Source organism: Canis lupus, chromosome 8 (genome assembly GCF_011100685.1).
Source record: "Canis lupus familiaris isolate Mischka breed German Shepherd chromosome 8, alternate assembly UU_Cfam_GSD_1.0, whole genome shotgun sequence".
Taxonomy (NCBI): domain Eukaryota; kingdom Metazoa; phylum Chordata; class Mammalia; order Carnivora; family Canidae; genus Canis; species Canis lupus.
In genome coordinates, this window is record NC_049229.1 from 35,037,277 (window position 1) to 35,063,635 (window position 26,359).

Genomic DNA, 26,359 nt, shown 5'->3' on the forward strand with positions numbered 1-26,359 from the left:
TACTCAACATCACCCATCATCAGGGAAATGCAAATTGAAACACAAATTAGATGTTAATTATACTTGAATAAAAAATAAATAAAACTCCAAATATGACTCATGGAAATGTTTTCATTAACTCTGGGAAGCAAGTTAAGACAAGTTGTTAAGAAAACATCATAAAATAAAATATATTTTGGTATATGAACAATTGTATGGCAAAAATGGGGGAGAGGGAAGAGAAGTTTACTGAGGCTTTTTCAGGGAGGATTTCTTGTGGAGAAGACAATATTTATGGATTTTTCGGAATTTTCTTCTAATTCTGTATTCAATTCTTAGTCATTTGTACTGTTATAAATCACATAATCTTTAGTCATTGTATAATAATCACTAGTGGAATCATACTAAGAGAATAGAGTTGCATATATATTTACTAGCATTCTTCCCCTTCATCTTTCTTATACTCACAACATGTTGAAAGTTACTTTTGATATCAGTGCATCTTAAAAAATGTGTTTCATTTTTATTTATTTATTTTTGTGTACAAGTGCTTCTATTTTTAATTGGCCAACTCTACACACATGTTTATCATTAACTACTGGCTGTATGTATTTTTAAAAGGTAGTAAATGTCTCTTTATCTGCTCTCATTTCATCCACTCCCTCCCCACATCTGCAACCTCTGTGCATTTACCCTGGTCTTCACAGGAAATTAACAGAATAACAGATCTTGAAAAGAACCTTAGAAAGCATCTTCCAATCTCTACCTTAAGAAAACTGAGCTCCCCCTACCCCAAAGATTTTCCCATGATTACATGTTAGTTGTATCTAGAGCCTATGTGTGCATACACACACACACACACACACACACACACACACACACACAGAGTATTACAGTTTGTATATATCAGTATTCTAATAAAAGAAAGAAGAATGGATGTATTAACTCTTTACCGTGTTGCTAAAATATCTTGTAAATTCTCTTGCCATTTGAGAAAGGTAATCACTCAGTAAATTCTGCTCCTGCTTTTGTGCTATAAGAGAAAAAATAAATACCCACAGTGTTTAGTTTTAAAAATTAATCAAAATAAGGCATGTGCCTAGTTTTAAAAGTCATATACTATTACAAGGCTTATAACAAAAAACAGAAATCAGGTGCTTTTTTTTAATATAAATTTATTTTTTATTGGTGTTCAATTTGTCAACATATAGAATAACACCCAGTGCTCATCCCATCAAGTGCCCACCTCAGTGCCCATCACCCAGTTACCCCCACCCCCCACCCACCTCCCCTTCCACCACCCCTAGTTCGTTTCCCAGAGTTAGGAGTCTCTCATGTTCTGTCTTCCTTTCTGATATTTCCACTCATTTTTTCTCCTTTCCCCTTTATTCCCTTTCACTATTTTTTATATTCCCCAAATGAATGAGACCATATAATGTTTGTCCTTCTCCGATTGACTTATTTCACTCAGCATAATACACTCCAGGTCCATCCACATTGAAGCAAATGGTGGGTATTTGTCGTTTCTAATGGCTGAGTAATATTCCATTGTATACATAGACCACCTCTTCTTTATCCATTCATCTTTTGATGGACACCGAGGCTCCTTCCACAGTTTGGCTATTGTGGACATTGCTGCCATAAACATCGGGGTGCGGTGTCCCGGCGTTTCATTGCATCTGTATCTTTGGGGTAAATCCCCAGCAGGGCAATTGCTGGGTCATAGGGCAGATCTATTTTTAACTCTTTGAGGACCCTCCACACAGTTTTCCAGAGTGGCTGCACCAGTTCACATTCCCACCAACAGTGCAGGAGGGTTCCCCTTTCTCCACATCCTCTCCAACATTTGTGGTTTCCTGCCTTGTTAATTTTCCCCGTTCTCACTGGTTTGAGGTGGTATCTCATTGTGGTTTTGATTTGTATTTCCCTGATGGCAAGTGATGTGGAGCATTTTCTCATGTGCTTGTTGGCCATGTCTATGTCTTCCTCTGTGAGATTTCTCTTCATGTCTTTTGCCCGTTTCATGATTGGATTGTTTGTTTCTTTGCTGTTGAGTTTAAGAAGTTCTTTATAGATCTTGGACACTAGCCCTTTATCTGATAGGTCATTTGCAAATAACTTCTCCCATTCTGTAGGTTGTCTTTGAGTTTTGTTGATGGTATCTTTTGCTGTGCCAAAGCTTCTTATCTTGATGAAGTCCCAATAGTTCATTTTTGCTTTTGTTTCTCTTGCCTTCATGGATGAATCTTGCAAGAAGTTACTGTGGTCAAGTTCAAAAAGGGTGTTGCCTGTGTTTTCCTCTAGGATTTTGATGGAATCTTGTCTCACATTAAGATCTTTCATCCATTTTGAGTTTCTTTGTGTGTGGTGCAAGAGAGTGGTCTAGTTTCATTCTTCTGCATGTGGATGTCCAATTTTCCCAGCACCATTTATTGAAGAGACTTTTTTCCAGTGGATAGTCTTTCCTCCTTTGTTGAATATTAGTTGGCCATAAAGTTGAGGGTCCACTTCTGGATTCTCTATTCTATTCCATTGATCTATGTGTCTGTTTTTGTGCCAGTACCACACTGTTTTGATGACCACAGCTGTGTAGTACAACCTGAAATCTGGTATTGTGATGTCCCCAGCTATGGTTTTCTTTTTTGAAATTCCCCTAGCTTGGGGGTGACTGGATGTCAGGCACTGAGGGGGGCACTTGACAGGATGAGCACTGGGTGTTATTCTGTGTGTTGGCAAATTTAACACCAATAAAAAATAAATTTATTATTAAAAAATTCCCCTAGCTATTCAGGGTCCTTTCTGATTCCATACAAATCTTAAAATATTTTGTTCCAACTCTCTGAAGAAAGTTCATGGTGTTTTGATAGGGATTGCATTAAATGTGTAAATTGCCCTGGATAACATTGACATTTTCACTATATTAATTCTTCCAATCCATGAGCATGGAATATTTTTCCATCTCTTTGTGTCTTCCTCAATTTCTTTCAGAAGTGTTCTGTAGTTTGTAGACTTCTCTTTGGTTCGGTTTATTCCTAGGTATCCTACGGTTTTGGGTACAATTGTAAATGGAATTGACTCCTTAATTTCTCTTTCTTCAGTCTCATTGTTGGTGTATAGAAATGCCACTGACTTCTGGATATTGATTTTGTATTCTGCCACGCTGCCAAATTGCTATATGAGTTCTAGCAATCTTGGGGTGGAGGCTTTTGGGTTTTCTATGTAGAGTATCATGTCATCGGCGAAGAGGGAGAGTTGAAGTCAGGTGCTTTTCAACTTAGTGCCCACCCCTTGTGTTTGACTCCTTAAAATCAATCATTTTTAAACTCATTTTGACTCTTTTTCTATTTCTTTTAAAAAATGCTTATATGGCTATTTGTTCAGTTGTCATGTTAAGATATTTTCTACTTTCTTCCTAATATAGAACATAGCATGCTTATTCCCATCCCCATGGCCCTCACCCACACTTACAACCTCTATGTCTAACCTCTGCATAAAGTTATGCTTTTTTGAATTAATTTTAACTGTTTAGATCATTATGGCAATGTAAGTATTATTCATAGGTGAGACAAATGGTGTAGTAAGATTATACCTCCTCTACTGTATACTTCTTGCTTTTTCTAAGAGTTGAAAATAACCTCATTGTTTTCACTTGCCTAATTTTCCATGTACACATTAATTCATCAAAATCTATAACAGAATTGTAAAACCTTCCAAATATTATTTCTCATGTGGTCAAACACCTTAGGTGATCTATCAGCTCCATTTCTCTTCCCTCCTCCACTGCCTTCTGTTTTTGTTTTTCTTTAGGCCAATTGCACAGCTGAACACCTGAGACTTTCCTTTGCAGCCCCCTTACATTGGACTCCTGTTTCCTGAATTTCACATTCTCCTCTTTTTCTTGATTATTCCCTCTTTGTTGAAATAAATTTTGTACTAACTTCCTGAGACAGAGTAAATGAAATATTCTGAGATCTTATATATCTGATTGCATCTCTATTCTACATTTGTACTTGACTAATAGTTTGGATGGGTATCTAATGTTGTAAATTATTTTCTTTCAGAATTTTGAAGGCAATGTTTTTTTTTTAGTACAATATTAAAGATAAGTTTAAAACCATTCTGATTACTATCTTTTGTGTAAGATCTTCTTTTTATCTCTAGAAGCCTTTGGGATATTTTTTTTTCCTCCTGAAATCCCAGTGATGCTATTTACTGTCTTTTCTTTCAGAAATTGCACTGGGGACTTGATGGGCCTTTTCAGATAGTAAACTCATTTTCTTCAATTCTCAGAAATATTTTTTATTATCTCTTGGACAGCTTTATCTTTTGCATTTTTTTCTGCCCTCTTTTTCTGGCCTTCCTCTTAATTAGATATTCAAATCTCAGAAGAGTCTTCTAATTCTCTTCCTCTTTTATCCTGTTCCTCTGCTCCTTGGTTTTTGTTCTATTTTTGGGGAGATTTTCTCAACTTTTCTTAGAATCCTTCTTTTGGACTTTAAAATTTTGGTTGTTATATCTTTCATTTCTCAGAGCTCTTTCTTGTTTTCTGTTCTTTAAGTATCTTGTTCTTTTTTCATAAGTGCAATATCTTTTTTTCTCTACAAATATAACTTTAAGATATATCCTCTATAATATAATGTATATTTTCTATAATACAAAGAGACTATATATATACATATATATATATAATATAGAGAGTAGATCTTTTCTAAGAATATATCTTTAAAAGTATTATATTTTTTGTGTCATCTATGTTTCCATTCATTTCTGGTTTTTTTTTTTTTTTTTTTTTTTTTGTCTGCTTTAGTTTCTGCCTTTCATGGTGGAAATTTTCCTGAGGTATCTGATGATCTTTGACTGTCTAATCCTATTTAAGCATAAGGCACTGAAAGTTTCAATCCCTGAGTGGGCTTCACTGTACAGTGATTCAGAAGGGACCAGTCGTGTTGTTGGGGAATCCATAAATGTTAGATTATGTGGGGCTTTTCTCTGAGAGTGTTTGGTTTCTTTAGAGAAGAATCCAACCATCTCCTTCTTCCAACTGGGGAAGGAATTACAGAATAGTCACACACAATGGGCTGGCAGCCTTCGTCAAGCTGAACAGTGGAAGGGGGTCTTTGTACAGCATTTATCTTCTACCCTTAGTCATATCGGATATCCTGCAGTTTAGAATCTGTTGGGCCAACTTCTCTGCCAGCTGCACAGAAGAGTGAGGGCACCTGGAGGTCTCACTGCATATTATAAAGATTTTCAACCGATCTTTAGGCCTAAGAGTCATCTCAGCTTCACTGTCTCAGGGTCCTCCAATGCCCAAGACTTGCCAGGTCCTGTGGAGAGTACGTCTTGATTTCATGGTATGCTTTTTTTTGCAGGCACTTGCTATTCATATTTCCCTTCCTGTTAAGACCTATATCCAATTATATTTTCTAAAAATTTGTTGATGTTTATTATCTGTGAATATTTTCTCTGCCAGTCTCTGTACCTCTGAGTTTATAAATTTTTTCCTCTAAGAACATCTTTTGTACACATTTCTATGAAGTTTCATTAGGGAATAAAGATAGATCCATGTTTTACCCATCATATTTAACCAAAAGTCATAACATTGTTCTTTATATGTACTGAACCAATTCTATCTCTGTAAGTCTCACTGCTGGCAGGGGAAGCATATTTTCCTACTTTCTGGAACACATTGCTCTTATGTTTCCTTTTCTATGTTTCTCTTGCCTTCCCGTCTCAATAGTTTATTTTTGCTTTTGTTTCCCTTGCCTTTGAAGATATGTCTGGCAAGAAGTTGCTGTGGCCAAAGTCAGAGAAGTTGCTGTTGTGTCTTCATCTCTAGGATTTTGAGTGATTCCTATCTTACATTTAGGTCTTTCATCCATTTTGAGTTTATTTTTGTGTATGATATGAGAAAATGCCCCAGTTTTATTCTTCTGCATGTGGCTGCCCAGTTTTCCTATCACTATTTGTTGAAAAGACTATTTTTTTCCCATTGGATATTCTTTCCTGCTTTGTCAAAGATGAGTTGACCCTAGAGTTGAGGGTCCATTTCTGGGTTCTCTATTTCATTCCATTGATCTATGTGTCTGTTTTTGCGCCAGTACAAACTGTCTCGATGATTACAGCTTCATAACACAGCTTGAAGTCCAGAATTGTGATGCCTCCAGCTTTACTTTTCTTTCTTAACATTACTTTGGCTATTTTGGGCTTATAATCATATATTCTTAAAATTCACTTCCCTTGGTAATTACCACTATTTACTTTAAAATACTTGTTTTACATTTCAACATACTGGGTTTCCATATGATTGTATCTTTTTGACACAGGCACTTGCTGTGTCAAAGATAGACTGATTTTTATCCCCATGCTCAGCAGAGAGTCTACTTGAGATTCTCTACCTCTCCCTCAGCCCTTCCCCCTGCTTGTGTGCTCTCTCTGTCTCCTTAAAGAAATACATATATCCTAAAACAAATAAATAAATCTTTAAGAAAAAAGAAACAAAAATCACTCTACATGGTAGCAGTTAAAGGAGTTCTTTCCACCTTCACAAAGAATAGAGAGAAACTACATAATACAGTTGCTACTAATTCTTAATTTTAAAGTCTTTAAAAGAGAAAAGGAAAAATTTGACAAGAGCAACAGCAAGACTGTGGTGTAAAGGAGAATAAATTAATAGATGAGGCAAAAACTAGAGAAAGAAGTTGAAGGTGATAGGAAAATTTTGAAGATTTTCACCATTGGCTTGGGACTGATGACCACTCCCCTCTCTCCCCACTTGTGTTAGAAGAAAACAGTGACATCCTTACCTGGGCTTAAGGTCAATTACTAAGAGCCTCATACATACCTGTAATAATATTATTGATTTCTTCAAATTTTCCACTTTTGTTTATGTACTCTTCTTCTGCCACTTGAAGTTGTGGAAGACACTCAACCAGTTCCTCTTCCTTTACTTTATTACTTTCTGTTTCCCTAATAAATCTTTCCTTTAAAGAAAATAAAGCTAATTTTGAGTAAAATTTTTGAGAATTTACGCAATTTATGCTCTAGAGTAGAATGGAAACTCTTCAAGAGGAAGAGTTCTGTCTTAGTGTCCTCTTATCCTGAAGTGCACAGAAAGGTATTTGGCACATACTAGGTATTTGAAAAATATTTGTTGGCTGATTGACCTACTCTCTGGCAATTTGTAAAGAGATTAGATTCAATGGGCTATCCAAAGATCCGTTCAGTTCTCTGGCCCTACTGTTAAGATTCTATTAATGCTAACATATGTGTACCTTCAACATCTATTTGAGAAAATTTCTCTAGGTTAATCATATTTTATGGGGGGAAAAAAGCCAGGCAGCAAAACAGAATATACACAAGTCCTAAGAAGTGTGGATATAAGTAGGAAATGGGGAAGGGGTAGAAATAATTACATATGTTACTACAATAAATGGGCAAAAAGTGCCCCCACACAAAACATGAAGATGCCTGCTTAATTATTCAGGTTTAGGGATCCCTGGGTGGCTCAGCGGTTTAGTGACTGCCTTTGGCCCAGGGCATGATCCTGAAGTCCCAGGATCGAGTTCCGCGTCGGGCTCCCTGCATGGAGCCTGCTTCTCCCTCTGCCTGTGTCTCTGCCTCTCTCTCTGTATCTCTCATGAATAAATAAATAAAATCTTTAAAAGAATAATTATTCAAGTTCAATTTAGTTTCAAAGGGAACAGTTGGACCTCCCTTAGAAGTCGGGATGTGTTTATAATGGTGACTAAAGCAGAGACAGTCAGCTGACATTTACTATCTATTCTCCTGTCCTTCAGTATCAGGACGTCTCAGTTCTAGCTCAGCACATGGCTGCCAGCTAGAGGGATTGCTCAGCTTTCCTTGCAAGTGGGTGTGATCGATGAGTTTGTGCATCCAAGGGATGTGTGCCACTTCTGGGTCCTCCCCCTTCAATAGGAAGTGGTATGTGCTCCCTTGGTCCTTCCCTCCTTGGCCTGGCTGGAAAAGAATGAGAATGGAAGCTGCCACTTGTATCCACAGATGTTAACCTCATGCTGAGGATGGCAGAGCTTCCCTTCCAAACTTAGATCCCTTGCCCCTGGCCTGTAATGGGAAAGAGAAATAAACACCTTTCTTCTGTAATGACCACATCAGGGGGTCTTCTCAACTAGATACTGACTCTTAAGATTTGAAGAGGCTATACTTGACCCAGTTCATTCTTTAAAAAAACTCTTTTTACTTTTTATTTTTAACCAAGTTGCATACACACATAATCCAAAAGAAACCCCAGGTACCAGCAGAGCAATGCTTGGCAGGCTTCCCCAGTAGGAAGTACCTTCACAACACAGCTGACCAGATGCTAGTGTTCTTTGACCCCACCAAAATGATAACTCAGATGTAAGAGGAAGACACTCACATGGATGAGTGTGACCAATACTGTTTGGATGTATCTGCTAGGTCCCCAAAAGGGGCATGCCCACTTGAAAGAGACACTAAACTTAGGGAGGTTCAATGCTCTAGTTTCCTACCAGTTATCCTCCCAGTCAAGATGTAGCATGGCAATCATGGGTCATTCCCTACAAGCAATGATGCCTGGTAATACAACTTTAGTTGTCTACCTTTACCAGGCTCCAGGGGAATGAAAGTTAAGCCAAGGTCAATTTCCCAATAAAGGAGGGAGGTTGCTAACCCTTTACTACCTACATTTGCTTCTGTTCACTGGATTTTGGCATCTCTTTGACAAAGCAACTTGTCTGTGCCCTAATTAATACAGTGATATGTCAGCCTGAAATGTCCCCTCCCAAACTGCCATTAGAATCTTTAGGAATATAGAAAGACAAAAACATACATAAAAATACCATTATTTAATGGAGCGCCTAGTTAAATCAGTTGGTTAAGTGGCCAGCTCTTGGTTTTGGCTCAGGTCATGATCTCAGGGTCGTAGGACTGAGCCCCAAATCATGCTCCACACTCTGCTCAGAGTCTGTTTGTCCCCCTCTCTCCCCTGTGCCTCTCCTCCTGCTCATGTGCTCTTTCTCTTTAAAATAAATAAATAAAATCTTTAAGCAAAACAAAAAACCACCTTCATGTAAACATACCTTAATGCAGAATCAGGAGTCAATTTGTCCGCACGGCAGTGTTAAGAAACCAATTGTGTATTACCTATACTAGGATCTCTAAGAGAACAGCTTGGGGGTCTCAGAAGGTCTGTGAATAATGCATTAATTCATTACTATTGCCTCCACTGGCTTAGCTGCCACCGGTGCCCTGACAAGAACCCACATTCTGGTTTCCCACTTGGAAGGAGGGTTTGGGTACCCGGTGCTGCTGCATCTCAGGAAGCCAGACCCACAGCTTTTTCAGCTCCTCCAAACTTCCCTGATTCCTGAGCCACATGCACAGTTAGTTCAGTGGCAAAGGGCTCTGGCTTCTGTTGCAACCCCATGGAACTGGAGCCTTGGAAAAGAGGGAGACAGATGCAGGTTCCAGTCCCTGCCCATCAGGAGAACTTCCAGCTCATCCTAAGATTCCCTGTCCATCTCTCCTTCCCAGCTGCCTGCCCTGCAGCCTTCAGGCCCCAGCTCCAGACAGAAGGCTGACAGCCTCACTAGACTGTGTAACCAGCTCCCGCAACTGCGGATGTCAAATCCTCTAACAGACCCCTTTCCCACTGGCTCTGCTACTCAGACGAAACCCTGCAAGACATAAGAATGTAGGACCCAGCAGATCCAACCATGCCCCATTGTGGCAGCACTAGGTCAGAATGCTGTAGAAGCCCCGTGGCTCCTCATACAACTGAGCCAAAGGCAGAAATGGGGTTCTGATTTCCAATTTGCTCTGGGTTATTGATGATGTTTATCATGGGGAAATCTTTATAATAACAGCACACAAGCTGCCATCTGCCCATGGTTGTATGAATTAGACACAGGTGGACACAGCCCTACAGCAGGCACACAGCCTGGCAAATGGGGTGGAGTGGATGCTGGAAGACTATCTTCTTATCTTGCCTAATGCACTGTTCAAGCTCGAGCGCAACGTTACCTAGTGTCCTCATCCTATTGCTGACTTTAAGGGGATTGTCTCCACTGGTTTACCAGTAAGTATGATGGTAAACTCTGTCAGCTCTGACTCAAGAAATGCCTGACACACGCTGGCTGCCTCCTCCCAATCACTTCCTCAGTTACCACTCTGGTTTGGGCTACACAGACCACTCGGAACATTGCTTTTGCTTCCTAATTAGTCTTCCTGCACCCACCACTGCTTTCCTAAATTTTAATCAACAGAGCAGCTAGAGAGATCCTATTTAAATGAAAATCCAATTATTTTAGCCTGTCATTCAGAACCCTCTTCCGGCTTCCCAGGCAAAGAAAAGACAAAGCACTCATGATGGCCTATAAGGTGGCAGACCTGGGAATGCCCCTCTTGGACCGCCCCTCAAGGAAGGGCTGACTCGCTGCCTTGTGCCAAGGAGTGTGGTCAGCTGCCAGCCTCCAACGGCCGGCCCCTTCAGGGTCTCCTTGGTCATGTAGTGAAGATCATGGTCTTCAAGGGGGTGGCCCCCAACCAACTGACTGAATTTGAGGGTTACCTAAAGGCCTATTCGCTTCGCCCACCCAGTCCTTTCATAGGCAACACTCCCTAATAAACCTTGGCACTCTTCCATCCATCTCAGCATCTACTTCCAGAAAATGGGTCCCTCTCCCTCCTGTTTGCTCCAGCCATACTGCCTCCTTGCTGTTCCTGCCCCAGGCCTTCGTGGTGGGCATGCCCTCCACCTGGAGCTGCCTCCTCTGCTAACTCCAGGCCACCTCCCCACACCCTCCAGGACTCTACCCTTTCTTCTCCAACCCTCCTCTTTACTGGCACACAGACTGCATTGCACACGCTCGCCCTATCCCTGCTCCCTGCTTTGTCTTTCTCTGTAGCATTTGTCACCACTGAATATACCAATTGTCCTGCTTGTTTTGCTTGTTTCTTTTCAATCTCCCCACAGCAGGATGAGAGCACCAGAAGGGCAGAGTTTTGCTGTCTTTTTTTGTGTATATTTTTCAGTATCTTGAATGTTAGGTGCCCAGACAGACAGCAACTGACTGAGAAACGCTTCCCACCCTGACTCTTCTCCCTTCTGCTTCTCATTTGTCTGAATCTGGGCAAAGCTTTTTTCCCCTTGTTTGTTCTCTGAGCTGTGTGGGTTTCTGTTTCACCTCTTCTTATTTCTGGCCATTGCCTTTGGACACCTCTTCTCTAAGTTCCTAGGCTTCTATGTTGCTTCCTTGGCATGTCTACAAAATTACTTTTTTTTTTTTTTTAATTTACAGAGGAACATTTCATCACAGATTTCATGTGTTCCAGCACCATCTTTCTGACTGTTCTTCGGTTGTTGGAAAGTTCTGTTCCCCCTTTCACTTATTTTTCTCATAGTATTTTTGTGTGGAGGACACAGCTGCTCCTTTTGTGTTATTTGTATTAGGAAAGAACTGGCTCCTCTAGGACCAGGTACCTGAGGACAGTTTCTGCAGGATTCCATGGTGGCTGTGCAGAGAGGCATGGGCTGAGCCCAGGGCAAGATCTCAACTCTGAAATGTGAGGACTCTCTGCTGCCTTATCACATGGGACAGTTGTCCTCAAATAAGGCCCCTCTGTCTCCAAGTAACACCCCTTTACCTTTCAAGGTAACTCCATCACCTTGAAAACCTGTGTTTTCTGTTGTGTTTTCAGAGACTCACCTCCTCAGGGCCCCCTGGGTCCTTTCGGTGCCTTTTCTCTCTACCTTCCCCAGCACCCATGCTCTATTCTATGCCAGGCCAGCTCCTAGCAGCTCCCAATTCAGTAAGATGCCTTCTCTTTCATGAGGATTTCTGAGTTTAGTCTCACTTGCCTTCCTTGCCCTTTGCTGCTTCCTCCAGCCACTCCTGGGCCAGCTCGGAATGGCTCCCTGAAACGCTCCACCTGCCCCCACAGACTTTGCCAACATTTCTACGTAACTCAGAGCATCTGATTTTCTTTTCTTACTGATTTTTTTTTTCTTTTCTTGCTCTTTTTTTTTTTTCAGGAAAAAAACAAAACAAAACAAGAGTCATAATGAAATTGTAGCCTTGTTCACACTGGAAGATTTTATATTTAACTGTTTAGAATAGCATGAACTATCCTCTACCCCCAATATAGCCATCTAAAATTATTCTTAGATGCAAAATAAAACTTACCTCATACTTGTTCAACTCTTCAATTAACTTTTTTTCTTTGACAATAAATTCCTCCTCCTCTTGTTTTAATTCACGTGTAACCCTTTCAATCTCTGCCAAAAATTCAGTGATTTCTTTTTCTCTTAAACCAGTCTGATTAGAAAAAAAACAAACAAAACAAAATCAAACCTGAAGATCTGTCCTTTTCCTTGAGCAGCCAGCCTTACATTTTCCAAGAGCCAAGAGTTAATATCTCTTTGCATGAGACTCGGCTCCAATGTTAGGTTCTATTATTTCATAGAGGGAATTTCTTTCTTTTTTTCCCCCCCTCCTGCAAAGCTTAATTTATTCACCAAACAATATCTTTATTTTTTTTTCATCTTCCACTCCCCTAAATAATATTGTTAATCTACATGAGGAAATAAGGAATGGCAGTGGTGGGGGCCCAAGGGTGGGCAGTGGGCCAATACTGGAATTAAATAAATGATGTTTGGTCTCTCTCTCTCTCTTTTTTTTAAGAGAATGTTTCCTTAAAAGTTAACATCAAATAAGTTTCTAGTTGTGTGTTTCAAAAGCATCTTCTAGAGAGAAGTGCTACTTTGTTTGCCAAATCCCTACAATTATTACACAAAAAATAGATACATTTCTTAAGAAAGTTAAATAATTCACTCTAAACATCAGTCACCAGAAAGGAAAATCTCTTTTAATAAGATAAGCTATAATTAAATATTGAAAGAGAATCACTGATATGCAGTAATAATTTTAAGTCCATGCTAATAGGGAGTAATAATATACTATTAAGTCCCTGGAGCTCCTTTACCTCTTGTAATAATTCAGTGTGTCTGAGTTCCACAATCTGTATTTTCTCTACAATTTCTCCTATCTCAGAGATTAGCTCATTTTTCCAACGTGCATGCTTTTTTCGCAAACAAGCTACTTTCCATTGAGTTATAATACTAGAAGTTAGAACACAAAGAATCATCATTAAATTGACATAACGATTTGCTGAAAAGATGAAGCAATTCAAAGCAAACAAATATTACTATGATTATACAAATCTGTTTGTGCTATTGGTGATGCGGACCATGCATATCAGCTGAAAAAATAAGCCAAAGTGTTAACTGTGTCCATGCTGTCCGTCTTCACCAGCTGCTTTGCAGTCGTGGGGGTGTCTGTATGTCCAATAGGACAGTGGACAAACCACATGTGGCAGCTCACCTCTTTTAGGTAAACAATAGAAATGGAGAAGGTTCAGGGGCAGAAGGCCAAGAGAAGAGACCCAGGTGGAAATTGTAGTGAAATTACCTAAATTACCCAGAGTGCTAATAAGGGATTTCAACCCTCTGGGTTCTCAAATTTTTCTTTCCACTGCAATATAAAAAAGCTACATTGGAGGAGGATAAAAATGTGCAATTGGAGTCTTATACATGAGATTAATGACAACAATAAAATACAGCTAAGTTTTTGCAAATACTTCCTAGGTACCAGGGAGTCATCTCAATACTTTCTGGAGATCATCTCATTTACCACTCATGGTGACCTCACCGGGTGGATGCTACCATCATTGGCCACTTTACAGGAATGGGAGCAGAGAGGTTGTTAAATAATGTAGCCTCTGTCACAGAGCTAGGAAGAGACGGAGCGACCAGAGAGCCCGTCTTCAGAGCCTGTTCGCTATCCACGTTCCTCTGTCACCACACGCCACCTCCCATACTGGACCACACAGAAGCCTGGTGAGCAAGGGGCACTGCACAAATCTTGGCCATTTCACTCTGGTGAGTTTGATCAAATGAAATGGAAAACTTTTGTTCTGTTCAATGCCCCAAAATAAAACTAACAAACACATCTAGATCTGAGGCAATTGACCTAATTTAATTTAGGAAACAAATTTCCTTGGACTCTAGCAAGCAACAAGTACTCTGGTTTCCTCCTTACTTTGGAGCACTGTTCATTAAGATAAACATATACTACTCATAACATAAATGATTTTTTTCTTTACCATCTCTGATTTTCTCTTTCCAGGTTATCATTCAGGATTTTTATTTGTTTCCGATACACTGCCTTTGTTGCTCTAAAAACAAGAAAATATACATTGGGTTTTGCATTTGTGGAAGCCAGAATATATAAAAGACTTTATGTATTACTCTTGTGCACAGTAAGACTACCATCTAATTGGGAGACAAACCAAGCCTAGTGAAACAACTAAAGGTAGTGCTAGACTCAGAGAAAGACAATTATGGTCTTGTACAAGTGCAAACTGATTTTGCAAGTACTGCAGTGGATACCTAAGGGAAAGGAAGCATGGATTCTGGAGAGGCAGCTGAGAAGGGGTTATTGGAGGTTAATGTTTAACAGAGGGAGGAACATGAATTGCCAGAATATGGAAAGGGCATTTGCAAAGACACAGAAAAGGAGAAGCAAATCAAGACTCTTATGGCCAATAAAGACTTGCTGTGGACAGTGAACACAAAGGAAAGGAATAACAGTTATACGGGGCTGGTGAGGAACTTTGGATTCTAGATTGAGTCCTGATTTGATGCAATGTATAATTGCAAAAGCCAGTATCAATTTTTGTACTAGGGATAGGTAGTAATTAAGGATGGGAGATTTCCTTGTGAATCTAAGATGGATAGAAACATGAAGAGTCTAACACAGGTGTTAAAAGCCTTGATTATTTTTATTCCCTTTTTCCTATTAAGTGCTTCAGGTGCAGAAAAGTAAAACGTGACTTCACGTCTTTTGAAAAATAGAAATATTCGTAACTGAAACAGAATAGGTAAGGCTGTGAAACTAGAAACATAACTGTGTTCATGGTTTTTCCTCTGCTTGAATCATAGTGTGGGCTCTTGATTTCTTACCTCCATAAATCTATTATCCTCCCCTGGAACTGTAAGAATCTTCACAATTTGCCCCCAACCTCATTGATTTTATTTATATATTTAGTGTAATCCACAAAGGAGTTGAACTAATCTAAAATAATGCAACAATAATATAAAAGTCCTAAATGGAAACCAATATTGGGTCACAGATTTGGCTCTGAGCTTCCTGGTGACCAGAGCAATGATGACACAATAGTTGGTTATGGAAATCTGCATTATTCTTGTGGAATATAAGACCCCTATTCAAACCAATTCTATTTTCCTGCTCTTTTACAGGGAAGAGTTCATAATTTCCCTTCTGAAACCAACATGATAAATAGATGTTTAAATATGTTATTTCACAGTGCAAAGGACATGCAACCCACACATCCTGCTATGTTCTAGATTTCTTTTGGTACAGGCCAAATTTCAACACCACCTATATTAGTTCTATAAGCTAGTTACCCCACTGCCCTATATTCAAATAATAGAATATATTCAAATTATAAAAACGAAAACTATGCAAAACCCATTTGATCCAGTAATCCAACTTTTAGGACCTTACTATATAGAAATAGTTGTATAGTTAGACAGAGATATATATGTTAAAAGATGTGAACTTTTAAAAGTGCTTATAGTTTAGAAAACTCAAAAACAGGGATGCCTGGGTGGCTCAGTGGTTGAGCGTCTCCCTTCAGCTCAGGGCATGATCCCGAAGTCCTGGGATCAAGTCTTGCATCAGGCTCCCTGCAGGGAGCCTAACCCCTCCCTCTGCCTATGTCTGCCTCTCTGTGTGTGTCTCTCATGAATAAATAAGTAAAATCTTTAAATAAAAAAACCCTCAAAAACAAAAGTCCGTAAGTAGGGCACTGGTTAAATAAAACATAGCATAATAGAGAAATATTATACAGTTCAAGAAAGAATGAGGAAGGAGGTCGGATATATAGGAATTTTGTCTTCTTCTGAAATAGTTTTAAAATCAACAGATAAGTATAAAAATTAATACAAGGAATTCCCATGTATACCTTTCACCAACTTCTCCAAATGTTATCATTTACCATATTTGTTTTATCATTTTCCCAGATGTCTTTTCCAGCTTTTTATTAAGATATCATTGAAATATAATATTGTGTAAGTTACCCGAATGTAAGTGGAAAAATACCAGTTATAGAAAAGTACAATCCCATTTTTGGATGTACAAGCACACTGCTATATGAAAAGCATGCATAGCAGAGTGTTAACAGTGAGATCTCAGGGAGGGGAAAGATGGAGATTAGGGTAACTTTTACTCTTCTAAGTTACACATTTCTATATTTGAATTTTAAAATCAGGTGCAAGCATTACGTTTTTAATCAGAAAAATTAAAATTAAAAATCAAGGTGATTTAGAGTGGCCAAAATGAACACCGTAGGGGTATGATAATGTTTGGGCACATTCTTGTTAGTAGAATCCTACTGGGTCCACTTCTCATGTCCAGCAGCTTGTGTGGAACTCAGGACCTGCCTCTCCTTTCAACAGTAGATTCAATGATAATGACTCCCCTAGACTGTAAAAGAGAGACTGCGAATTGAAAGCCTCCTTTCCTATAGGATATCAGACATTGTCAGATCTATTGTTACCATATATTAAAAAATAAATGCAGAGAAGCTGAAGATGAAGTTTCAAAGACAGTAAACATACTGAAGAAGATCATGGAGCGTGACAAGTCCTTCTTCCATATTTTTGACGTCTACTTTTCTTTGTGACAGGAAGTTTTCTTTCTGAGTAATAAATGTCAGTTGTTTCTGATTTCTACCATGAAAAGAAACAAAGTTATCATATGTTGAAGGGTAAAATCATCATTTTTCACTCCTCAACAAGAAAGGATATATAATTGCAAATAAGAATGTAGAAAAGGTTGGAAAGTTCAACTCAAACTATTTACCAAACAAATTAGTAAAAATAGAAACAAAATCTTTTTGTTGGTGGTGGCTCAATATAAACTTACGAAAATCTCCACACCATGGAAAGAGCATTAATTTTAATAGCAACCATAAAACCACAAGAAGAGATCTATAGCACTCCATCCCTCAGAGTGTGTGTGGGGGGTGTCTCTTTTCATGCATTTATCAATTCAACGTGTTCTTTTGTGAAAAGTGAAGGAGTCCATCAGACCAACTTTTAAATACTGGCTTACCTCTTTCTAACAGTGTGACCTCAAAAAGAAACTCTGCCTGGGGATGAGCCTCAGTTTCTCCATTCATAAAATAGGGATCACAATGCCTATATGTCACCAGGTATAAGGATTAAATGAGATGTAAAGTGCTTAAGCAGTGTGTGTCATGGCACCCATGAGGCATTTTATAAAAAGTGGTTATATTTTGTCTCCAGTTTGCAGAGAGAATAATGACAAGTGTACAGTTTTGTTCGAGGTCACATTTTCCAGACATTGATAGAAACATTCCTATAACAGAAAGTGCTTTATATAAACATCTTCTTCAAAATTGCTATGGACTGAATTGTGTCATCCACAAATTTATAATGTTGAAGCCCTAATAGCCAGTGTGATGGTATTTGAGGAGGGGGCTTTTGCCAAGTTATCAGGTCGCTTGTTTAGATGAGGTCATGACAGGGAGGCCCCTCATAAGAAGACACACAGAGAGCTTGTTCTCTCCCTCTCTCTACCATGAAAAAAAATGCAAGAAGGCAGCCATGTGCAAACCAGGAGAAGGGGCTCTTACCAGAATCTGACCATACAGGCACCCTAATCTCAAACACCCAGCTTCTGGAACTGAGAAATCAATCTCTATTGTTTAAACCACTGATTCTATGGTGTTTAGTTATGGCAGCCCAAGCTGATGACAAAAATCATTAATGATAGTAAATGGTTTAGTGTTACACTGATTTGTCATCAGCACATTTTATGATTAAAACTGGTCACTTAATATTGATCTGAGGAAAATTTCTGTCTAAATAACTACTAACAACAGATTCTCAGTAGACTGTGCAATTGCATGAGATACTATGATCACAGCAACTCTCTGCAGCTCAAATGCTGCACTGACTGTAAACTCATTTTCACAACAGTGAGTCTGGACACTGTAATTACACTTCCCTTTGGTCTAACTTTATGTGTAGGAATGAATCATTTCTATAATTCATGCTTCCAAGATGTTATTCTGTGCTCATTAACAAAATATTGGTGAATGCCCACTGCCTGCTAAGCAATGTACGAGGGAATATAGCATGGAATAAGGCAAAACAATGGTTCATAGTTGGGAGGGACAGAGAGATTTGTGCCCCGCTGATTACAGTGCAGTGTCTGATGGAACAGAATGGCATCAGAGGGGATGTTTCAGAAGGATCATTCTGGTGGAAGGGAGAGGAACAAATGAAGGGTGGTAAGCAGAAAGTGGGAAGAACTTTTGAGGGACAAGCCAGAGCAAGGAAGCTGAAAGAGGTGACAAGAATGGAGTTGGAGAGGAAAATGGGATATATCTGAGAAATATCTGGGAGGTGGAATTGACAAGCATTGACAAGCCTTGGCTTTTGCATAGAGTCTGATGAGTAGTAAAAGATAGGAATTTCCTTGAATGATTTTCCAGTCTCTGGGTTAGGGGATTGTGTCAATAACCAAAGCGTTGTCTGAGATGGGGAATAGAGGTGCAGAGCCAGTTTCTGATGAAGGTGGATCTCACAGTTTCCCTAGACAGTTAATGGGGTAGAAGCAGGATTATTTTTTTTCAAGAATCTGATTTATGAGTAAATATAATGCACATGGTATTTATGGATTTGATCTGATCCATAGGAGGAAAGCATTACCCAGTATATATAGAGGCAGAATAGGAGTATGTCTATTTATTTGAGGGAAATAATACTTCACTGTTGTCAACATATTTGAAAACTAGGATATGCTTAAGCATAGAGTCGCCATTTGATGCCAGGGAAAGCACCCCATAGCTACGACATGTCGATTCATGTACAGATCATGGATAGAAACATACTCCACGTAAATTTTCTGTTTCTGCATAAAAAGTTTATCCTCCTCACTTAAGACAATCTTATATTGTCTGGTAAGAGTATGCAGTTTCCCCTGTAGATCTTTGTTCTCCAAACGATTTTTGTGTAGTTTTTCAGCCATCTAGAAAAAAACAAAGTAGAGGACTTGCTTCACATTTCCTTGGATGGGAATCAGTCATGTGGGCAACTCTAGAGCACTGGGTATATTACCTAGTACAGTATGACTATACCATAAATATTAAGGGATTTAATTCTATATCAAATATGCAATTTGCCTTTTGGGACCTCTTCTATAAATTATGGCAAAAGTGTAGAAAGGTAGTAAACACGGATGCAGAAACCACAGAGTAAAAATTCATATTGAAATAAGAATTGGGGGGGAGCACATGGGTGGCTCAGTTAAGCATCTACCCTCAGCTCAGGTCATGATCCTGGGGTTCTGGAATCGAGCCCCACATGGGGCTCCCACTCCCCATCCTCCCTCCCCCCATACTTGTGCTCTCTCTTGCTATGTCTCTATCTCTCACTCTCTCAAATAAATAAATAAAATCTTAAAAAAAAGAAATAAGAATTGATATCAATAAATAAACTGAGATCATTCTGCAGGATCTGTTATGCCCTACCCTAGGGAAAAGAAAATATAACACCAACAGGAGCTCTGGCTCAAAACTATGGCTGCCTCCCATTAAATATTTCTATTCAAGGACAAAAATAGTACTCATTAGTGAACTTTGTACTTAAGATATCTCTATTGAATTGCTTCAAATGAGATTAGGTTTAGTACGAGTGATGGGCTGAGTAATCAAAATAACACACTGGCTGAGGATTGCTAAAATAGCTGGATAAAGAAAAATAACTTAGAAGTGATGGATAGCTAAGAAAATAATGAAGAATTCTTAAAGAAATTGAGAATCCATAGTAGTAAATCTAGCACTGAAAACTCCTTTCACTCTGAGGACATTTACTGATATGGAAGAAGCCATTTGGAAACAAGATTTTAGTTCTCTTACCTGATAAGAGGGACAGAAATCAATACTTAAAGCTCATCCAGGTATTGAGTCTGATAAACGTTCCAACACTTTCGTCTAGGATCCCAAAAAGCTTCATACCCTGGAGAAGTGTAAGTTGGAAGCTAACAAGCCATGGTCCAGGCTGATTTCTATCACCAGGGAACCTAAAGGTGCATGAAGGTGGTGGTTTGGGATGGGTAACACCTCAGCCAACTGATGGAAGTGAATGAAAGTCTGTTCCTGAGGAAGATCTGATTGATCATCCTCAGCTTCAAATTGCTTCTATAAACATTTTTTAAAATACATGTCTGGTGTACAGTTTTCTACCAGGAACAGAAGGAAATAAGACAACATGAACAAAAATTGACAGAAACAACAGACTGCAGAAACAAACCTATTAAAACAACCAAGAGTGAATGGAATTAGATACTGAACTATATAAATACTGTGCTTACTATAATCGAAGAAATATTAGACATACTTGATAATTACAGTGAGGAACTAAAAAGAGTGAAGAATGACAAAGCAAATTTGAAAATTACCAATTAAAAAACTCAATAACCAAAATTTAAGAGCTGAAACAAGACCATTCTGCCCAGAATACAGCAGGGAGAGACAAAAGGTAGAAAACACAGGAGAGAGGGTAAAATACATAGAGGAAATGTATATTGCTGCAAATAACAGACACATATAATCGGGAATTTCAGAAGAAGAGGAAAAAGAGTGAAATATGTGAATAGATAATCACTAAGAATTTTGTACAACTTATAAAAGTAAGAAATTCATGAATTTAAGACGCCCAGTGAATCCCATCCAGAAGAAATAAAAAAGAAAACATGGACATATCATAGTGAAACAGAACAACTAATTAAAGGGAACAAAGAAGACCTAAGGAAATGAGGTACACCATGTTCATGGATTGGAAGCCTTGATATTGTAAGAATCTGACATTTTCCCCATACTTTTTTTTTTTCAGAATGCAAAATTTTATTATTAACTGGTTTCAACAACAAAAAAGATGAGTAGATACAAGTAGAAACATAGACAGCATCTCCCCCAGCAGCAGGCAGGGTGGGGAAGGCAGGCAGGAGGGGTAGGCCTAAGGTATTCCCCTCTGCCCAGCAGAACTAGAATCCCAGGGAAAGGGTCAGGTTCCCTCCATCCAGCTGCAAGCCGGGAGACTACCTCATTCAGGGGAGCCCAGGACAACAGCTGAGGGTGGAGGCTGAGCAGCCAGGGGCCAGGCCTGGGGTAAGGTGTAGAGAGAAGTCCTAGGCTGACATCACCAGAGGGGTGTCATGGGCTGAGGGTTCTGCAGATATGACATGACCACAGCAGAGATGGACAGCATGAAGGTACTCATCATTGGTTAAGTGTCCTCAGAACTCAGGGAGTTGGCAAAGCTTATGAAGGAGCAGTAGATGGCCACCCACGCACACCACTTCAGCTTGAGCATGAGGCCACACATGCTGAAGATCATGCCGAGCAGGTTCATGTAGTCCGGCGTTGGGTCGTCCAAGGCTGGGATACACTCGCTCGGTGGGGGCTTGTACCTGAGCACTTTGTTCGGCCTTCGCTGGTCCAACATATTGTTAGTGGACATGGCATGTCGGAGCTCCCCATACTTTTCTATAGATATAATGCAACCCCAATAAAAAATGCAAACAGGTTCTTTGGCACGACTGACAGACTGATAGAAATTCAAAGGGCCAAGAATAGTAGAAGCAATCTTGAAGAATAAAGTTGGGTTTATACTACTAACTACAAAGGCTATTGTTAAAGCTGCTAATTAAGTCTGGTTTTAACGTGAGGAGAGATGAGTCCAAAGGAACATAATAGAGAGTCCACAGATCTACACACATATTTATGATGTATTTATGGTCTACACTTGATTTATGACAAACATGCCATTACAATATAGTAACAGGTAAAGACAATCTTTTCATTAAGTGGTGATACTTAACTGGACAACCTTATGGAAAAATATGAATCTTCACCACCATCTCTCAGTGTACAGACACACACACACACATACACACAAATATGCACACACAGATTCCAGATGGCTTGTAGTCCTAAATTTGAAAGGTCAAACAATAAAACATCTAGAAGATTGTGAAAGAAGAGTGTCTTCATGACATAGAACATAAAAACCAAAAAGGAAAAGATCGATAAACTGGATTCATTACAACTAATAAATTACATCCATCAAAAGATAGATATGTACATAAAGATTACACATTTACAGTGTATGTACTGTTCTGTAAATGTGTAATATTTATAATAAAAAGATTATCTTAATAAAAAGATAAAAATAAAGTTACAATAGAATTTCATGTCGTCACTGAACTTGCCTCTTACACTTCATGAGAATTAAGATTGGCTGCCACCAAGAGTCCAGTGGAATAATAAATGGGTCAAAGACCCAATCCTTTTGAAGCAGTCATTGATTTGTACTCACAGAATTTGGATGAAGGCTATGGATTAAGGGGCAACCCTCCTTTGCATTTGCCCCTTTGGGCAAGTAAGCCATGCCAGTGTAGGGGTCCTGGATTTTCCAGTCAGTCAAGGGGCTATAACCCATGGAGTTATCATTTGAAGCCTGCCTAAAGCCTGCCTAGCAGCTCCTACAATAGGTAATAAATGGAAAGTAAAAAGAGATCCTTTGTCTTGAGAATGAAAGACAACTTTAAAAATCAACCAGCCAGCCAAGCAACCAACCAACCCTGTCTAGTTTCTGTCTTTCAGTATCTTTACAACTGAAAGAATCAGAATAGATCTAATCTGGAGAGAAGCCATCCCTAATGCTATTAACTTATAACCAAAAATGGAAAGAATTTAATTGGCTCAAATCACTCTTCTGGGAGAGATCTGCCTTGTACTGTTTTATATTCTATTTGTCACACAATAACAATAGCATGAACTGTTACTAAGACCCTTTTGTTGGACGTTAATTGTATCTCTCCTCTACTTTTTCAACTATAATAATGAATGCTTTACTGAATACCTTGTAAATAAAAGTTGGTTTACACCATAATTACATACTTATATTTCTTTCAACCTAAGATTCAAAGTGTCCAGAGAATTCTTTCAGAGGCTAAATCTGACTCAAATATTTCGCTACATCACTAAGTATAGTATGGGTTGATAGGCTTTACAGGTACCACAACAAAAAGAAGGTCCCATTATTAAAAAATGATAATTCACATGAAAAACATCCATTGGTCTACATATTTCTAATGTAAAATAAGCACAACTACATGACAAGTTACCAAACAAGTGATTCATCTTCACATAGATAACATTTGCTCTTTCACATATTTTTAAAAAATATTTATTTATTTGAGATAGTGAGAGAGAGCATGGGCAAGGGGAGAGGGAGAAGCAGGCTTCCCACCGAACAGGAAGCCTGATGTGAGGCTCGATCCCAGGACCCTGGGATCATGACCTGAGCTGAAGGCAGACACTTAACTGACTGAGCCACCCAGGCACCCCAGTCTTTCACATATTTAAAATACTTTGGGAGGGGATAAAATCTTTAAATCAATTACTGTGAATGATCATGATTATTACTGAATCATGAAAAATCTACTTTGGGAACGTTTTACATTTCTCAAATATATTTAAAATATTAACTAAAAATGAATTATAATCTAAAAGTCATAATTTCCATCTTCCTACCTGTGTTATCTTTTGTAAAAGTTCACCTTTTTCAAAACCAGATGACTCTTCCAGTTTTTCTTTGGTACTTACAAAAAATTGTCTATGGTCAAAGGAAATCAGATTAATATTAGGTCATGTTTTCTAGCAAAGTCACAATTACTTATGACACCAGAAACTTCCAGTCCCCAACTTCCTATGCAACATTCTTATTGATATGTTCATTAAAATAAGCAAAATATTTTACTCTTTTGATGAATTAATACTTTATTCATTAAAAAGCAATTATTCAATGCCTATACTCCGCAGGTATTATAGGTAATAGAGATATAGTGCAGGCAAAGTCCCTACCCTCATGGAAATTTCACTCTAGTGAAGTAATCAGAATATAAGCAAGTCATAAAAAAATAATAAATTTCAGATAGTTTTAAGTGCTTTATTTTATTTTCAGATAGTGTTAAGTTCTCTAAAGAATACAAAGTAGGGTCAAGGATAGAGAAATCCTGAAATTCAGATAGGTGGTAAGCGAAGGCCTCTTGAGATGACTTGTGAAGAACTGAATGATTGAGAAGCCAGAGAAGTAAAGATCAGAAGAAAGAACTTTCCATGTAGAAGGTACAGCCAGTGATAATATTCTCAGGCAGGAACAAGTTTTATATACTTGATGAGGAGAGGATTATGAGAAGGCTGGAGAAGTAGACAGAGTAGATCATGTAGGGTCTTCGGGACAAAGTAGAAGTTTAGGTTTTATTGTAAAGAGAACCAGGGGAAGATTTTATTTTAAGCAAAGAAGAGAGATGAACTGATTTCCATCCTGTAAAGATGACACTGGCTACTTAGCAGAGAATGACAACGGTACAGGAAGACAGACTATTTAGAAAGCTATGGCAGTGGTCCAGAAGAGAGAATGTTGGCTCAAACTAATGTAGTGGTGGAGGTAATATGAAAATACTGGATTCCGGATATATTCTGAAGATAACAAGACATACTTTGGGGTTTGGCTGGAATTGGCTGGAATTGAGTTGAGTTAGGGCTAGGTTAGTTGGTTAGTTGGATTAGGGTTAGGTAGTGAGGAAATAGGAATGGTGGATGACTCCCAGGTTTTCAGCTGGAGTAACTAGGTAAATGACAAGATGGAAGACTGAGGGAAGAACTGTTTAAATGAAATGGGAAGTTAAGAGTTCTGTTTAGGACATGTTATATTTGAGATATCTAACAGATATCCTCCAAATGGAGAGAACAAATAAGCTGTAGAGTACATGCATTTACTATGCAGTACTGGATATATAAATTTGGGAGTCACTGGGGTACAGAAGGTATATAAAGCTGTAAGACTGGATGAAATAATATATGGAGGATGTGAATAGAGAAGGGCTAGGAACTCTAAAATTTAGAGTCAGAAAGAAGAATTAGGACAAATAAAGGATCCTGAGAAGGAGAAGTATAATGAGTGACATAAGAGAATATGATGTCTGGAAGGCCACGTGAATAAAGTATTTCAAGAAAGTGGAAATATGTTACATTCCATTAGGAATTCAAGAAGTTTAAGAAATAGACTAGATCATTAAAGTTTGGCAGGATGAAAGTCATTGGCAATCATGGCAATTTTGGAATCATTTCAATAAGCATCTGTAATTTTCATAGCCTTCTGCATTGCAATGGCAAGTATATGCTTTGGGTCACCAATTGGATGTTATTTATCTGTAAGATTTAGCTTCCAACCCCCTGTTTCCTATGTCCTGAAAACCAGCTGAATGGCAAAGAGAGGCCATACCCATTTAGAAAGGTAGGCAACATCTGCCTTTATTATGCAAACACATCATGTTGGACATCAATAATAATAATGAACAAGGTTTAGACTATCAGTGCCTCCTGTGGACTCATGGAACATTTGAGGTCCACATAAAGAATGTAAATCCATGGTTGAGTGACTTGTTTTTCCTCGATATTTAGACCTCAAAATATGTAACAAGCTTGCAAATTAAAAGGTTCGTGGAAGAAAGACGAAAGTTTATGGAGAAATAGGAAGATGAACATGTGCAAATTATTTTAGTTTCTTATATAATTTATTCTTAAAGAATCTTGTAAACAATTATAAAACAACACTGTGTGACTCTTCAAATCTACCAACCAAGATTTATGTGACTTTTCCCACCTCCATAGATAGAGAAAATGAACTAAAAGAGAAAATAAAAAGAGTGTAAGAATTTTCTTTAATTTGCTTGGTAAGAAAGAGGAAAAAGTATACTTTTATTAATAACAAGGCAAGGGTAAACTAAAACTTCAACCACCAAATTAATCGAGTGCAATTTTCCTCAGGGAGATTCCATATGAATGAAAACTCTTGAAGAGCTGGGATTAAAAAAAAAAAAAAAAGACGTGCCATTAAAAATAGATCAGTGAATCCTGCTTTCTTGAATATGTATTTAAAATTAGCTAACATGAAGACTGCTTTTAAATAAAACTTCATTAATGTAGCAAGGTTTTTAATCATAACTCCTAGAAATAATTTAAGAGCTAATTGGTATCTTCCTTCATGATTATTCGCTAGTGTTTCTTTAAAATATGTATGAACTAAAACTGTTGAATCACTTTCAAAGAAAAAGATTTTTTTATTCTGAGTTTTAATTGTAGTATTACTTGAGCTTTTATACTTATAAATCTGGTACTAAGCATAAAGGTGGCAGGA

The 26,359-nt window shown here is 38.4% G+C and overlaps 1 protein-coding gene and 1 pseudogene across 2 annotated transcripts in view; both read right to left on the bottom strand.

Annotated features, from left to right (window-relative positions):
• The window catches only part of CCDC175 (coiled-coil domain containing 175), a 96,377-nt gene that overhangs the window by 52,323 nt on the left and 17,695 nt on the right, over positions 1–26,359 (bottom strand). For both annotated transcript variants that reach the window (XM_038544849.1, XM_038544848.1), the window contains exons 8-15: positions 23,692–23,773; positions 18,985–19,121; positions 16,682–16,792; positions 14,143–14,214; positions 12,964–13,099; positions 12,165–12,296; positions 6,824–6,962; positions 933–1,012 (exon numbers count right to left, since the gene is read on the bottom strand). In XM_038544849.1, the coding sequence (XP_038400777.1) occupies positions 933–1,012; positions 6,824–6,962; positions 12,165–12,296; positions 12,964–13,099; positions 14,143–14,214; positions 16,682–16,792; positions 18,985–19,121; positions 23,692–23,773 (889 nt within the window). The remainder of the gene's footprint in view (positions 1–932; positions 1,013–6,823; positions 6,963–12,164; positions 12,297–12,963; positions 13,100–14,142; positions 14,215–16,681; positions 16,793–18,984; positions 19,122–23,691; positions 23,774–26,359) is intronic.
• LOC111097058 lies at positions 21,038–22,854 on the bottom strand (annotated as a pseudogene).